A 16103-nucleotide genomic window follows, 5' to 3' on the forward strand; every position below is an offset into this window, starting at 1 on the left:
TTTAGTTGTGCTGAGATGAATATGATGTGAAAGTTGTGCTGACACTAAACTGCAGACATCAGGCTGATATTATACTGATCCACACTGAGGATCTTCATGGTAAAATCTGTTTTCTTCTTCTCTGGTTTAGTCCATTGACTGCAGCAGAACAATGATCACATTTCAAACAGTGATACTCAACGTATGGCCTGCGGCCCACACGCGGCCTGCCCACCTTTCCTGATTCAGAGAGAGGGGACCCTGATTGACCCTGTGCACGAGAAAATGCTAACTTCCTGGTTTGAGACCGGATGTGGGGTTGTACATTTCCGGTAGCTTTACTTTGCGGTCAATCGCTACTGCAAAGATATCCTCCAAAATCATGTCCAAAACTCGAAAACGGAAAGATCGCGTTAAGTTACAAAGAGCAGAAGGTGGGAACACTCACCACTGTTGTGTCATAAAAAATCTAATGATCAACTTTGACGTTTAAAGAGTTTAGATCGATCAGTTGTTTACATCACTCAACACAAGCAGAACTGCAGCAGAAGACACATCGTCCACATTCAGAAGCACATCTCTGTATAGTGACTGGTCTCATGATTTAAGCAGGCAAATGTTCAGCATTCAAACTACAGGTGAAGAATAGTCAAACCAGATGTTTCCCCCATTATGTCAATATCAGCTAGTCAAGTACACACCTACACAGCATGTTAACAAACCATGAAAAAAGCCACACAAAAAATGAATGATTGCTGGTAACGGTTTCTATACATTAGTATTTACGAAGGGTATGTTGTGACTTACTTTCAAAATTACAGCGGTCCCTCACTATAACACGGTTCACCTTTCACCTAGCTGTTTCGCAGATTTTTTTAGTGCAAGTTTGCATGCTTTTTTTTACGTCACATTGTGTCCTGATCGCTGCAGACGATCTCCTCCGTGACGTCTCTCCTGTACAGTACAGAATTGCTGCATCGATGCTAGCAGTGTGACTCTGAAGTGCAGTACTGTATGTCCACGATGTCCACGAAACGTTTTGCACCGTCAAAAAATAAAATTGGCTACTTGATTTCACCTATCGCTGGTTATTTTTAGAACATAACACAGGCGATAAACGAGGGACAGCTGAGAAATATAGCATTTGAATCCCTTTTCTCTTTTGCTCTGAGGCACGGGGAAAAAATATCGACAAGTCGATGAACATCATTTACAGATATATTGGGTAAATGCCCGAGACATCTATAGAAATGTAAATCGCTGCTTGATTCATTCATTTGCTTAACTTGTTTTGGACCCTAAATAGGGCGCGAATAGGACACCGGAAACAAAGCTCCCCACAGGAGTTTCCGCACCGGAAGTAGCATATGCTAACGTGCACATAGTCAATTAACTGTGTAGCTTCTTCCTCACAGTTCTAAGGTTCAAAGGTCACGGCACACAGCAATCTGTGAAACAGTTTGGAGCAGGAATTATTGCACATTTACAAACTGACACTGCTGCACGGCATGCTGGGTAATGCCAACTGCTCAGGTAGTCATATGCTTTGATGTGAGCTGGAGGCGGAGACATTCCCTGATGACATCACACTGAGTTTTGGTGAATATGAAGTTTCCTTGTGAATGATTTCCAGCTTTGACTGTAACAGTGTGAAGGCAGTGATCACAGCAAAAACTGCTTGAAGTATTTGGACTGACAGAAACATGTGGACAGCTTTTGTTCTGAGGGTTTAGACAGAGTCTGCCTCTGTGTGTGCTCACTGTGTTTAATCCTTTAAGACCGGTCGGGGCGGGCACGCTCCGTTGTGCATAACTTGTCAGGGTCCTGGGTCTCCTGACCCAGCATGTTTAGTTCTTTGTGCTTTTTGTATTATTGTACTTGTGAGTTATTCTATGGTTTCTAGTTTCGATCCCTTCATGTTTCTCTGTGTCCCTTCTGTTCGGTGTAAGTCTGTCTGCATGTTTGAGTTTCCCTCTGTGTCTTTCGGTTCTGAGAGTCCTCTACCTTATGGTTTGTCTCTGTGTTTCTTAGTTGCTGTCTCCACCGTGTTCGCGTCTCTGTGTGATACTTCCTGTTTTACTTTGAAGGTCCGTGTCTTATGTGAATGCGTCCTGCTTTGCTTGTCTCGTCAGTCCTGATTTCTCCCAGCTGTGCGCTCCTTCTGTGTCTCATTCCCCTCGTTACTTCCCAGTGTATTTAAACCCTGTGTTTCTCTGAGTCAGTGTCGCGTCGTCCCTCAAGCTGTGTGTTTCCTCGTGTGCTTCTCTGCAAAGTGTGAGTTCATATTTTCCCAGTTTAGTTTAGTTTTGTGTGCTTTCCCCTGTCAGCAAATAAAGCTGAGTTTTTTGAGTTCATCCCTCGAGTCTGAGTGCCTGCATCTTGGGTCCAACTCCTGCCTGCCACACAGCGATTCATGACATAACTATTTTTAAATCTCTGTAGAACTGGAACCACATAAGCTAGCGCAATAATTTGTTTTGCATATGGAACCGGAGGAGTTGTACTTACATCTTATGCCATCAGCGTGTCCTCGGTCACAGTTTCCTTCCACTTATAGCTTTGCAAATATTGCATAAAAAGCAGTTGCAGCAACAAAAGCATAATATGCCAGAAACACGCTTTGCCGATCCGATCAGCAGTTTGCAACACTTCCTAGGTTGGAATAGACGTCAGCGCGAACTATCACGTGTCCGCCATGACCTGCCCGAAACCAAAAGTGATGTCATTTTTGTGGAAAATTTAGGTGGGTTTTTTTTTTTTTAACCTTCAGGGCCTTATAAACCTACACTGGTGTTTTTAAAAGTCATGTTTGACTTTATGCTTTTCTGAGTCGTTTCTGGGATGCTTAGGACTCATATTGCTGCTGGAAATAGTTTATTTTGATGCACCTTCTGTTTGTTTGCAAATTTGCAGTATAATGTTTATTTTCCTTTTTCCTGCAGCATATAAAAATTGGTGTATTCCCGTGGGCTGTCAGAACTCTTAATGCAAACTAGTGTGTAAAGACTTCCCCAACACATCCACCCTGACGCTGCTGTTGATCATCTATGTGCAATATCTCAGTCTTTCCATGTTCTGTGCAATTATTTTGGTCCCAGTCTGTTTCAATGTTTCCTACATTACACCATGTATATAGTTCCACTCACATATGTATACATATACACTGTTTTTTATTTTATTCTATTTATTTAATTATTTATTTATTTTCCGCCTTCGTTGTATATCGGTTTCTCTTCTTCTTACTTTAGCACCTTTGTGGTTCAGCTACCCAATTTCGCTGTGCAAGAAACTGCACAATGACAATAAAAAGCTCTAAGTCTCAGTGTATCTCAAAAATGAAACTATGAAGACACTCAAAATAAATTTCCTGTGGTTTGAAACTATTTTGTGAAACTTTTTGTATTTACAGTTTTCAGGGATAAACCTCTTGAATTTCTCCAACTAGAAATATATGTAAAAACACAAAAATGATTATCCGTTTTTTGTAGTTTATTGCACTTTTTTGTAATTCATGTAGTTTCTATGGACTTAATGCAGACATATTATTAAAATTTGGGCTATAATGGTTGTATTGATGTATAGCAACTTGAAATGCTCCCAAAGTTTGCTCCACAGCATGTGAAAATATAAAGATAAGCTCTGACGGACTAAAAAACGACATTTTCTGCAAAAATGTCACTTCTGGTTTCGGGCAGGTCAGGGCGGACACGTGATAGTTCGCGCTGACGTCTATTCCAACATAGGAAGTGTTGCAAACAGCTGATCGGATCGGCAAAGCGTGTTTCTGGCATATTATGCTTTTGTTGCTGCAAGTGCTTTTTATGCAGTTTTTGCAAAGCTATATGTGGAAGAAAACCGTGACCGAGGACAAGCTGATGGCATAAGATGTAAGTACAACTCCTCCGGTTCCATATGCAAAAAAATTATTGCGCTAGCTTATGTGGTTCCAGTTCTACAGAGATTTAAAAATAGTTACGCAAAATGGAGCATGCCCGCCCCGACCGGTCTTAAAGGGTTAATAAAAATATTAGACTATAAGGTTTATTCCAGGAACTGATCAGTCAGGTCAATCAGCTCTGAGCATGCTCAGTCTGAGTTATGGATACTACGGTTCAAAATGGCAGCGGGTAAATGAAAACCAGTAGCTCCGTGTGAATCCAGAGGAGCAGGAACATGAATAATGACAGTAGATGTTTGTGTGATGGAAGCAAATGAGTGTGTGATGTTCTTTCAGTGTTGCACTTTGTAGACGCTCCCTGAGCACTGGTCTCACAGCCAGCTGCACATAGAGACCAGTGTTGTTAGTCCAGGTCAGAAGATGACTTGTTGGAATGAAAATGAGCTTGTAGTTTGTCTGCTTTAATAATGTGACTGGAAAAAGGTGTTGGACTTCAAATATGTCCATTTCTTTCACACTTCACCTTTAAAAGTGAAGCCATGTGGTTCCTGGAAGGAAAAACACGACTTTTTCAAGTCTTTGTCCTGTTTTTATGAGAAATGTACGACTTTAATGTGAAACATTCAGAGTTTTTTCTCTTGTTGTGTTTGTTTGAAGCTGCTTCCTGTTGGCTTCAGCTGTTTGGAGTTTCCATTTTCTAAACTTCTACATTCTGAACCTTCTTCAGCTCTGAACAGATGATGAAACACTGAATGATGTCAAGCACTTTGTCTAATAAACTTACATCTTTCATTCTTTATACAGATTGGAGCTCTGTGGTTTGTCAGAGATCAGCTGTGATTATCTGGCAGCAGCACTGAAGTCCAACCCCTCCCATCTGAGAGAGCTGGAGCTGAGCAAGAACTACAACCTGCAGGATCCAGGAGTGAAGCATCTGTGTGGTTTCCTGGAGAGTCCAGGATGTAAACTTGAAACTCTGAGGTCAGTCAGCATGTTTTAGTTGTGCTGAGATGAATATGATGTGAAAGTTGTGCTGACACTAAACTGCAGACATCAGGCTGATATTATACTGATCCTCACTGAGGATCTTCATGGTAAAGTCTGTTTTCTTCTTCTCTGGTTTAGTCCATTGACTGCAGCAGAACAATGTTCACATTTCAAACAGTGAGACTCAACGTATGGCCCGCGGCCCGCCCACCTTTCCTGATTCAGAGAGAGGGGACCCTGATTAACTGTGTAGCTTCTTCCTCACAGTTCTAAGTATCAGACACAACAATGAATAATCCACAGCTGACTGTCTTTAGCAGGTCAAAGGTCACGGCAGACAGTCAGAAATATTCTAACTCTGATCATTGATCAGTTGTGACACTGTGAGACATGATCAGAGGTGTGATCATCACAGCAGAGGCCTTTGTGTCAAAGTCACTGAGGATCAAACAGAAACACATGAAGCAGATTTTCCTCTTCTGGCTTTTTATAGCAGATAACCTTCAAAATCTTCTGCAGTCCATCAAAAACTGAAGCAAACCATGAATCAACATGTGAACATGAGCTGATGCTGCTGAAGTGAAGCAAAGTTACAGAGGTTTGATTACAGACACAGCTGAGAGTTTGTAATCTGTCATGATTTTAAAAAGTTTCCATGGAACAGCAGAAATGAGGCTTTACTGTCAGAGGCCGACAGCACTGAACACAACAGCAGACTGGTGGCTAATAAACAGTGAATGATGCAGAAACAGATGTTTGAAGCTGTTCTTGGAGTACACTGAGAGAGAGAGAGCTGTGCAGGCAGGAACAGCCAAAGTCAGAGAGAATTCATGAGCATATTTATCAAACATGAAGCAGAGTTTGGATCTTCTTTTGCTGCTGCTTCACTCAGTTTTGGTTGGAGACAGATGAAACCTGCAGCTTCAGGATCTGTGAGCTGTCCACTTCCAGCCCCGACGGCGTGTACGTGTACGTGTCGTCGAGTGAACGATCCACGCTCTGTGTTTCCATCTTTGTGTGTTTAGCTGCTCTCATTTACTGTTTTAGCTGTTTGCTGCTTGTTATGGCTTTTGGTTAAAAGTCAGTAGTTAGTGCATAGTCTGATTAAGTTACATAAGCAAAGTGATAAATAAGTTCAAAGTTAAGAAACATAAGTAATTCATGCTAAAAACAGCTACAATGTCTGGTTTCGAATTTTGCTCAGAGTGAGACCTGGTTACCACAAGCGATCTTTGTATTGTATGTGCGGAAATGGGAGCGAGGGAGCGCTCTGATCATTCGCATATCTTTGACGTATTTTCTCCGTTAATGATGTGAAAAGTGCTTCGGAAGTATTAAAAGAGTGAACGAGTTCATGTACACGCTAAGAGTGCCCTACACGCTTGTACCTTGGGAAACGTTCGTCTTTGTGAGTATTAATGTGTTCAGAAACAACTTTTATATGTGTTTACCTGGAGTGAACTGCGATGCTAATGTAACGCACGTGTTAAGCTAGGCTAATCATTAAGTTTGTCATTAAGATGTGTAGTAGCTAGCAATTTATTTTCACTTTCTGTATATTTCAGTTACAAATAAGAAATAGCAAGGAGAAGCCTTGAGAGAGGAAAGGCTTAAAAGGATCTTCATTAAAATCAAGAAAAGCAAGCCTTGTGTGGAGATCTCGTCTATTTTGTTCGCTGGGTGTCGAGCTTCACATGGTCACGTGTCGTGAGGGCAGCACAGTGCTTGTTGAAATAGTTTGTGAGCTTTAAGCTGAGATTCTGGCAAAATACATTTATATTAAACATCGATTCAGGATTGAATGAATCAACATCGTTTTATTCAAATTAAAACCATTTAAATGGGAACATGAATTTTTTTACAGCCGCCTCTAATGCTGGGTAATGTCAGCTGGTCCATGTGCAGCTGGCTGTGAGGCTCAGGGAGCGTCTACAAAGTGCAACACTGAAAGAACATCATCCATAAATATTGAGTAATAACTGGACTCTCATACAGCGAGACTCAAATGCCTTTAAACATCAGCTTATCCTGCTGATCCAAGTCCAACACTGAGTTTGTAAAAACATGTTTGTCAATCATTTTGTTTGGTTTCTGAGGAAAATGATTCAATAACTTGCTGCTAATACACAACATTTCATCATATTTCCTCATAACCCTCTTTTGTCTGACCATTTGATCCCATTTGAATTTGCAATAAAGGATCCACAGAGTTTGGTGACAATAATGACAGTAGATGTTTGTGTGATGGAAGCAAATGAGTGTGTGATGTTCTTTCAGTGTTGCACTTTGTAGACGCTCCCTGAGCACTGGTCTCACAGCCAGCTGCACATAGAGACCAGTGTTGTTAGTCCAGGTCAGAAGATGACTTGTTGGAATGAAAATGAGCTTGTAGTTTGTCTGCTTTAATAATGTGACTGGAAAAAGGTGTTGGACTTCAAATATGTCCATTTCTTTCACACTTCACCTTTAAAAGTGAAGCCATGTGGTTCCTGGAAGGAAAAACACGACTTTTTCAAGTCTTTGTCCTGTTTTTATGAGAAATGTACGACTTTAATGTGAAACATTCAGAGTTTTTTCTCTTGTTGTGTTTGTTTAGCTGCAAACAGCTAAGCTTCCTGTTGGCTTCAGCTGTTTGGAGTTTCCATTTTCTAAACTTCTACATTCTGAACCTTCTTCAGCTCTGAACAGATGATGAAACACTGAATGATTTCAAGCACTTTGTCTAATAAACTTACATCTTTCATTCTTTATACAGATTGGACAACTGTGGTTTGTCAGAGATCAGCTGTGATTATCTGGCAGCAGCACTGAAGTCCAACCCCTCCCATCTGAGAGAGCTGGACCTGAGCATCAAGAAGAACCTGCAGGATCCAGGAGTGAAGCATCTGTGTGGTTTCCTGGAGAGTCCAGGATGTAAACTTGAAACTCTGAGGTCAGTCAGCATGTTTTAGTTGTGCTGAGATGAATATGATGTGAAAGTTGTGCTGACACTAAACTGCAGACATCAGGCTGATATTATACTGATCCACACTGAGGATCTTCATGGTAAAGTCTGTTTTCTTCTTCTCTGGTTTAGTCCATTGACTGCAGCAGAACAATGTTCACATTTCAAACAGTGAGACTCAACGTATGGCCCGCGGCCCACACGCGGCCTGCCCACCTTTCCTGATTCAGAGAGAGGGGACCCTGATTAACTGTGTAGCTTCTTCCTCACAGTTCTAAGGTTCAAAGGTCACGGCACATAGCAATCTGTGAAACAGTTTGGAGCAGGAATTATTGCACATTTACAAACTGACACTGCTGCACGGCATGCTGGGTAATATTAGCTGCTCAGGTAGTCATATGCTTTGATGTGAGCTGGAGGCGGAGACATTCCCTGATGACATCACACTGAGTTTTGGTGAATATGAAGTTTCCTTGTGAATGATTTCCAGCTTTGACTGTAACAGTGTGAAGGCAGTGATCACAGCAAAAACTGCTTGAAGTATTTGGACTGACAGAAACATGTGGACAGCTTTTGTTCTGAGGGTTTAGACAGAGTCGGCCTCTGTGTGTGCTCACTGTGTTTAATCCTTTAAGACCGGTCGGGGCGGGCACGCTCCGTTGTGCATAACTTGTCAGGGTCCTGGGTCTCCTGACCCAGCATGTTTAGTTCTTTGTGCTTTTTGTATTATTGTACTTGTGAGTTATTCTATGGTTTCTAGTTTCAATCCCTTCATGTTTCTCTGTGTCCCCTCTGTTCTGTGTAAGTCTGTCTGCATATTTGAGTTTCCCTCTGTGTCTTTCGGTTCTGAGAGTCCTCTACCTTATGGTTTGTCTCTGTGTTTCTTAGTTGCTGTCTCCACCGTGTTCGCGTCTCTGTGTGATACTTCCTGTTTTACTTTGAAGGTCCGTGTCTTATGTGAATGCGTCCTGCTTTGCTTGTCTCGTCAGTCCTGATTTCTCCCAGCTGTGCCCTCCTTCTGTGTCTCATTCCCCTCGTTACTTCCCAGTGTATTTAAACCCTGTTTCTCTGAGTCAGTGTCGCGTCGTCCCTCAAGCTGTGTGTTTCCTCGTGTGCTTCTCTGCAAAGTGTGAGTTCATATTTTCCCAGTTTAGTTTAGTTTTGTGTGCTTTCCCCTGTCAGCAAATAAAGCTGAGTTTTTTGAGTTCATCCCTCGAGTCTGAATGCCTGCATCTTGGGTCCAACTCCTGCCTGCCACACAGCGATTCATGACATAACTATTTTTAAATCTCTGTAGAACTGGAACCACATAAGCTAGCGCAATAATTTGTTTTGCATATGGAACCGGAGGAGTTGTACTTACATCTTATGCCATCAGCTTGTCCTCGGTCACGGTTTTCTTCCACTTATAGCTTTGCAAATATTGCATAAAATGCACTTGCAGCAACAAAAGCATAATATGCCAGAAACACGCTTTGCCGATCCAATCAGCTGTTTGCAACACTTCCTAGGTTGGAATAGACGTCAGCGCGAACTATCACGTGTCCGCCATTACCTGCCCAAAACCAGAAGTGATGTCATTTTTGTGGAAAATTTAGGTGTTTTTTTTTTTTTAACATTCAGGGCCTTATAAACCTACACTGGTGTTTTTAAAAGACATGTTTGACTTTATGCTTTTCTGAGTCGTTTCTGGGATGCTTAGAAGTCAAATTGCTGCTGGAAATAGTTTATTTTGATGCACCTTCTGTTTGTTTGCAAATTTGCAGTATAATGTTTATTTTCCTTTTTCCTGCAGCATATAAAAATTGGTGTATTCCCGTGGGCTGTCAGAACTCTTAATGCAAACTAGTGTGTAAAGACTTCCCCAACACATCCACCCTGACGCTGCTGTTGATCATCTATGTGCAATATCTCAGTCTTTCCATGTTCTGTGCAATTATTTTGGTCCCAGTCTGTTTCAATGTTTCCTACACATACACCATGTATATAGTTCCACTCACATATGTATACATATACACTGTTTTTTATTTTTTTCTATTTATTTAATTATTTATTTATTTTCCGCCTTCGTTGTATATCGGTTTCTCTTCTTCTTACTTTAGCACCTTTGTGGTTCAGCTACCCAATTTCGCTGTGCAAGAAACTGCACAGTGACAATAAAAAGCTCTAAGTCTCAGTGTATCTCAAAAATGAAACTATGAAGACACTCAAAATAAATTTCCTGTGGTGGGAAACTATTTTGTGCAACTTTTTGTATTTACAGTTTTGAGGGATAAACCTCTTAAATTTCTCCAACTAGAAATATATGTAAAAACACAAAAACTATTTAAAATTTTTTGTAGTTTATTGCACTTTTTTGTAATTCATGTAGTTTCTATGAACTTAATGCAGACATATTATTACAATTTGGGCTATAATGGTTGTATTGATGTATAGGAACTTGAAATGCTCCCAAAGTTTGCTCCACAGCATGTGAAAATATAAATATAAGCTCTGGCGGATTAAAAAACGACATTTTCTGCAAAAATGTCACTTCCGGTTTCGAGCAGGTAATAGCAGACACGTGATAGTTCGCGCTGACGTCTATTCCAACATAGGAAGTGTTGCAAATTCAATTCAATTCAATTTTATTTATATAGCGCCAAATCACAACAAATGTCGCCTCAAGGCGCTTCATAGATACAGAGAAAAGCCCAACAATCATATGACCCCCTATGAGCAAGCACTTTGGCGACAGTGGGAAGGAAAAACTCCCTTTTAACAGGAAGAAACCTCCGGCAGAACCAGGCTCAGGGAGGGGCGGGGCCATCTGCTGCGACCGGTTGGGGTGAGAGAAGGAAGACAGGATAAAAGACATGCTGTGGAAGAGAGACAGAGATTAATAACAGATATGATTCAATGCAGAGAGGTCTATTAACACATAGTGAGTGAGAAAGGTGACTGGAAAGGAAAAACTCAATGCATCATGGGAATCCCCCGGCAGCCTACATCTATTGCAGCATAACTAAGGGAGGATTCAGGGTCACCTGGTCCAGCCCTAACTATATGCTTTAGCAAAAAGGAAAGTTTGAAGCCTAATCTTAAAAGTAGAGATAGTGTCTGTCTCCTGAATCCAAACTGGAAGCTGGTTCCACAGAAGAGGGGCCTGAAAACTGAAGGCTCTGCCTCCCATTCTACTTTTAAATACTCTAGGAACAACAAGTAGGCCTGCAGAGCGGGAGCGAAGTGCTCTAATAGGGTAATATGGTACTACAAGGTCATTAAGATAAGATGGGGCCTGATTATTTAAGACCTTGTAAGTGAGGAGCAGGATTTTGAATTCAATTCTGGATTTAACAGGAAGCCAATGAAGGGAAGCCAAAACAGGAGAAATATGCTCTCTTTCTAGTCCCTGTCAGGACTCTTGCTGCAGCATTTTGGATTAGCTGAAGGCTTTTCAGTGAGTTTTTTGGACATCCTGATAATAATGAATTGCAGTAGTCCAGCCTGGAAGTAATAAATGCAAATGTTTTTCAGCGTCACTCTGAGACAGGATATTTCTAATTTTAGAGATGTTGCGCAAATGGAAGAACGCAGTCTTACATATTTGTTTAATATGTGCGTTGAAGGACATATCCTGGTCAAAAATGACTCCAAGGTTCCTCACAGTGTTACTGGAGGCCACGGTAATGCCATCCAGAGTAAGAATCTGGTTAGATACCATATTTCTAAGCTTTTCAGCGCCGAGTACAATGACCTCAGTTTTATCTGAGTTAAGAAGCAGTAGAGCTGGGCGATATATCGAGTTTTTAAAAAATATCGATATATTTTTATACGAGATATAAGATGTGGCAATATCCTTTATATCGATATAGTCTATGTTACTTGTGGAGCCGCAAGTTTGCCTCTCTTTCGTCCACTTGTCTTTACGCAACGTTACTCGGCCTCGCCCCTCCTTCACTGAACACAACTCCCCCTCCTCCCCCATCGCTTCACCTGCAGGAAGCGACAAGATGGACACGGCAAATCTCCGTTAACGAGTTACTGCGCATCGCCCCGTGCGTGGGGCTGGACGCCGTCAACGTGTTAGCTAGCTAACCACGCTAACGAGCTAACCACGCTAACGAGCTAACCACGCTAACGAGCTAACCACGCTAACGCCATGCAGCCCAGAGGCGCTGCACGGCCTAAAATCCTTTCATTTTCTCAAAAGTTGACAGCGCGCCTAATGTATGAATTCTGGTTGTGCTTGATGGCCGCGAACCGATTTTATGTGGAACACAGCGCTCAGCAATCTGTCAAAAATGTTTTAGTACGACTTTGGTAAGCTACGGTGCTGCATCGGTTGATGGATTGTCAGAGCATTACGGCTACCGAGGAACCTCGCGGAGTGATACGTACTGTGCTTCAACGTAATATTACCCTACTGTGTATAAGGACCATAAATGGCACCTGTTAAGAGACATGGTTACGAAGAGGATTTCAAACTCAATGCTGTCAGTCACACAGTAGAAGTTGGGAACAAAGCAGCTGTGAAATCTGTCTTTGTTATTATGCTCAGCGACTTTTAGTTTACATTTTGACTGCACAATTGTGAGCTTTTTGTTATGCACAAAAACAACATAGTTTTCTTTTATTTATGGAGCGTGATTATTTAATAAATGCTCATAATTTGAGTAAATTTTATGTACATCTATGCTCCATGTTAATAAAAGTGCCTGTGTGACATCTGGGACACAGCTTTGACTAAGAACTCTCTTTTTGTTCTCATTTTATGGCTTAAAAAAAAAAAATCGAGATATATATCTTATATCGCCGTCCAGGTAAAAAATATCGAGATATGAATTTTGGGTCATATCGCCCAGCTCTAAGAAGCAGAAAGTTAGTGGCCATCCAAGTCTTTATGTCTTTAAGACATTCCTGCAGTTTAACTAATTGGTGTGTGTTATCTGGCTTTATGGACAGATAGAGCTGGGTGTCATCTGCATAGCAGTGAAAATGTATGCTATGTCTTCTAATGATGCTGCCTAGGGGAAGCATGTATAATGTAAACAGAATTGGTCCTAGCACTGAACCCTGTGGAACTCCATAATTAACCTCAGTGTGTGAAGAGGACTCTCCATTTACATGCACAAATTGGAGTCTATTAGATAGATATGATACAAACCACTGCAGTGCAATACCTGTAATACCTACAGCATGTTCTAATCGCTCTAACAGGATATTATGGTCAACAGTATCAAATGCTGCACTAAGGTCAAGAAGGACAAGCACAGAGATGAGTCCACTGTCAGAGGCCATAAGAAGATCATTTGTAACCTTCACTAAAGCTGTTTCTGTGCTGTGATGAACTCTGAAACCTGACTGAAACTCTTCAAATAAACCATTCCTCTGCAGATGATCTGTTAGCTGTTTGACAACTACTCTTTCAAGGATTTTTGATATGAAAGGAAGGTTGGAGATTGGCCTATAATTAGCTAAGACTGCTGGGTCTAGAGATGGCTTTTTGAGTAAAGGTTTAACTGCAGCCACCTTGAAGGCCTGTGGTACATAGCCGATTATTAGAGATAGGTTGATCATATATAAGATCGAAGAATTAATCAATGGCAGGACTTCTTTGAGCAGTTTTGTAGGAATGGGGTCTAAAAGACACGTTGATGGTTTGGAGGAAGTAATTATTGAAGTTAACTCAGAAAGATCGATTGGAGAAAAAGAGTCTAACTTAACATCAATGGAACTAAGAGTAGCTGTAGATAATATTACATCTGTGGGATGATTATTGGTAATTTTTTCTCTAATGATAAAAATTTTATTTGTGAAGAAGTTCATGAAGTCATCACTAGTTAACGTTAAAGGGATGGTTGGCTCAAAAGAGCTCTGACTTTTTGTCAGCCTGGCTACAGTGCTGAAGAGAAACCTGGGGTTGTTCTTATTTTCTTCAATCAGTGATGAGTAGTAAGCTGTTCTGGCTTTGCGGAGGGCTTTCTTATAAAGCAACAAACTATTTCTCCAGGCTAAATGATGATCCTCTAAATTTGTGACACGCCATTTCCTCTCCAGATTACGAGTCATCTGCTTTAGGGTACGTGTTTGAGAATTATACCACGGGGTCAGGTACTTCTGATTAGAGACCTTAGTTTTCACTGGAGCTACAGTATCCAGAGTCGTACGTAGTGAGGAGGTGAAATTATTAACAAGATAATCGACCTCTGTTGGGGTAGCGTTCAGATAGCTGCTCTGCTCTGTGTTGGTACAGGGCATTGACGATGATAACAGTGGCTGGATTATATTCTTAAACTTAGTTACAGCGCTTTCAGAAAGACATCTACTTTGATAAAGTCCACTCTCCACTGCTGCGTAATCAATTATTGTAAATGTAAATGTTATCAAGAAATGATCAGACAGGAGAGGGTTTTCAGGAAACACTGTTAAATGTTCAGTTTCTATGCCATATGTTAAAACAAGATCTAGAGTGTGATTAAAGTGGTGGGTGGGTTCTTTTACATTTTGAGAGAAACCAATTGAGTCTAACAACAGATTAAATGCCATGTTGAGGCTGTCATTTTTAGCATCTACATGGATGTTAAAATCACCCACAATAATTATTTTATCTGAGCTCAGAACTAAATTAGATATAAAGTCTGAGAAATCAGACAGAAACTCTGTGTAAGGCCCAGGTGGACGATAGATGATAACAAGTAAGACTGGTTTCTGAGTTTCACAGCTGGGGTGGACAATGCTAAGCATCAGGCTTTCAAATGAATTAAAAGTCTGTCTTGGTCTTTCATTAATTAATAGACTGGTGTGAAAAATTGCTGCCACACCGCCCCCTCGACCTGTGCTTCGAGATTTCTGGTAGTTAGAATGACTCGGGGGTGTTGATTCATTTAAACTAACATAATCATCCTGCTGCAACCAGGTTTCTGTAAGGCAGAGTAAATCAATTTGTTGATCAATTATTAAGTCATGTACTAACAGACTTGGAGGAGAGAGACCTAATATTTAATAATCCACATTTCACTGTTTTACTCTTTGGTTCAGATGTGGATACTGTATTGTTCTTTCTTTGTAAATGTTTAAGTTGTTTGCAGCAAACAGCTGATCGGATCAGCAAAGCGTGTTTCTGGCATATTATGCTTTTGTTGCTGCAAGTGCTTTTTATGCAGTTTTTGCAAAGCTATATGTGGAAGAAAACCGTGACCGAGGACAAGCTGATGGCATAAGATGTAAGTACAACTCCTCCGGTTCCATATGCAAAACAAATTATTGCGCTAGCTTATGTGGTTCCAGTTCTACAGAGATTTAAAAATAGTTACGCAAAATGGAGCGTGCCCGCCCCGACCGGTCTTAAAGGGTTAATAAAAATATTAGACAATAAGGTTTATTCCAGGAACTGATCACAGTCAGGTCAATCAGCTCTGAGCATGCTCAGTCTGAGTTATGGATACTACGGTTCAAAATGGCAACGGGTAAATTAAAACCAGAAGCTCCGTGTGAATCCAGAGGAGCAGGAACATGAATAATGACAGTAGATGTTTGTGTGATGGAAGCAAATGAGTGTGTGATGTTCTTTCAGTGTTGCACTTTGTAGACGCTCCCTGAGCACTGGTCTCACAGCCAGCTGCACATAGAGACCAGTGTTGTTAGTCCAGGTCAGAAGATGACTTGTTGGAATGAAAATGAGCTTGTAGTTTGTCTGCTTTAATAATGAAAGATTCAGAGTTTTTTCTCTTGTTGTGTTTGTTTGAAGCTGCTTCCTGTTGGCTTCAGCTGTTTGGAGTTTCCATTTTCTAAACTTCTACATTCTGAACCTTCTTCAGCTCTGAACAGATGATGAAACACTGAATGATTTCAAGCACTTTGTCTAATAAACTTACATCTTTCATTCTTTATACAGATTGGAGGACTGTGGTTTGTCAGAGATCAGCTGTGATTATCTGGCAGCAGCACTGAAGTCCAACCCCTCCCATCTGAGAGAGCTGGACCTGAGCATCAACAAGAACCTGCAGGATCCAGGAGTGAAGCATCTGTGTGGTTTCCTGGAGAGTCCAGGATGTAAACTTGAAACTCTGGGGTCAGTCAGCATGTTTTAGTTGTGCTGAGATGAATATGATGTGAAAGTTGTGCTGACACTAAACTGCAGACATCAGGCTGATATTATACTGATCCACAGTGAGGATCTTCATGGTAAAGTCTGTTTTCTTCTTCTCTGGTTTAGTCCATTGACTGCAGCAGAACAATATTCACATTTCAAACCTTCAAAGAAGAAGAAAAATCCTCCACTGGATGATTCACTGTGAAACTCTCCAACTCTTC

The 16103-nt window shown here is 41.0% G+C and overlaps 3 protein-coding genes across 4 annotated transcripts in view; all 3 read left to right on the forward strand.

Moving 5' to 3' along the window:
• LOC148101640 (protein NLRC3-like) overlaps nt 1-4946 on the forward strand; it is a 91150-nt gene extending 86204 nt beyond the window's left edge. The window contains exon 6 of the mRNA XM_087846579.1: nt 4682-4946. Within this exon, the coding sequence (XP_087702705.1) occupies nt 4682-4877 (196 nt within the window). The 3' untranslated portion in view covers nt 4878-4946. The remainder of the gene's footprint in view (nt 1-4681) is intronic.
• The window catches only part of LOC148101642 (protein NLRC3-like), a 148407-nt gene that overhangs the window by 30936 nt on the left and 101368 nt on the right, over nt 1-16103 (forward strand). The gene's annotated exons all lie outside the window — the stretch shown is intronic.
• Nucleotides 6044-16103, forward strand: part of LOC148101643 (ribonuclease inhibitor) — an 84350-nt gene continuing 74290 nt past the window's right edge. Inside the window, exons 1-3 of the mRNA XM_087845720.1 lie at nt 6044-6069; nt 7620-7796; nt 15685-15861. Of these exons, the coding sequence (XP_087701846.1) occupies nt 6044-6069; nt 7620-7796; nt 15685-15861 (380 nt within the window). The remainder of the gene's footprint in view (nt 6070-7619; nt 7797-15684; nt 15862-16103) is intronic.

This window comes from Neolamprologus brichardi, chromosome 9, assembly GCF_056152115.1.
Source record: "Neolamprologus brichardi isolate AB-2024 chromosome 9, ASM5615211v1, whole genome shotgun sequence".
NCBI lineage: Eukaryota > Metazoa > Chordata > Actinopteri > Cichliformes > Cichlidae > Neolamprologus > Neolamprologus brichardi.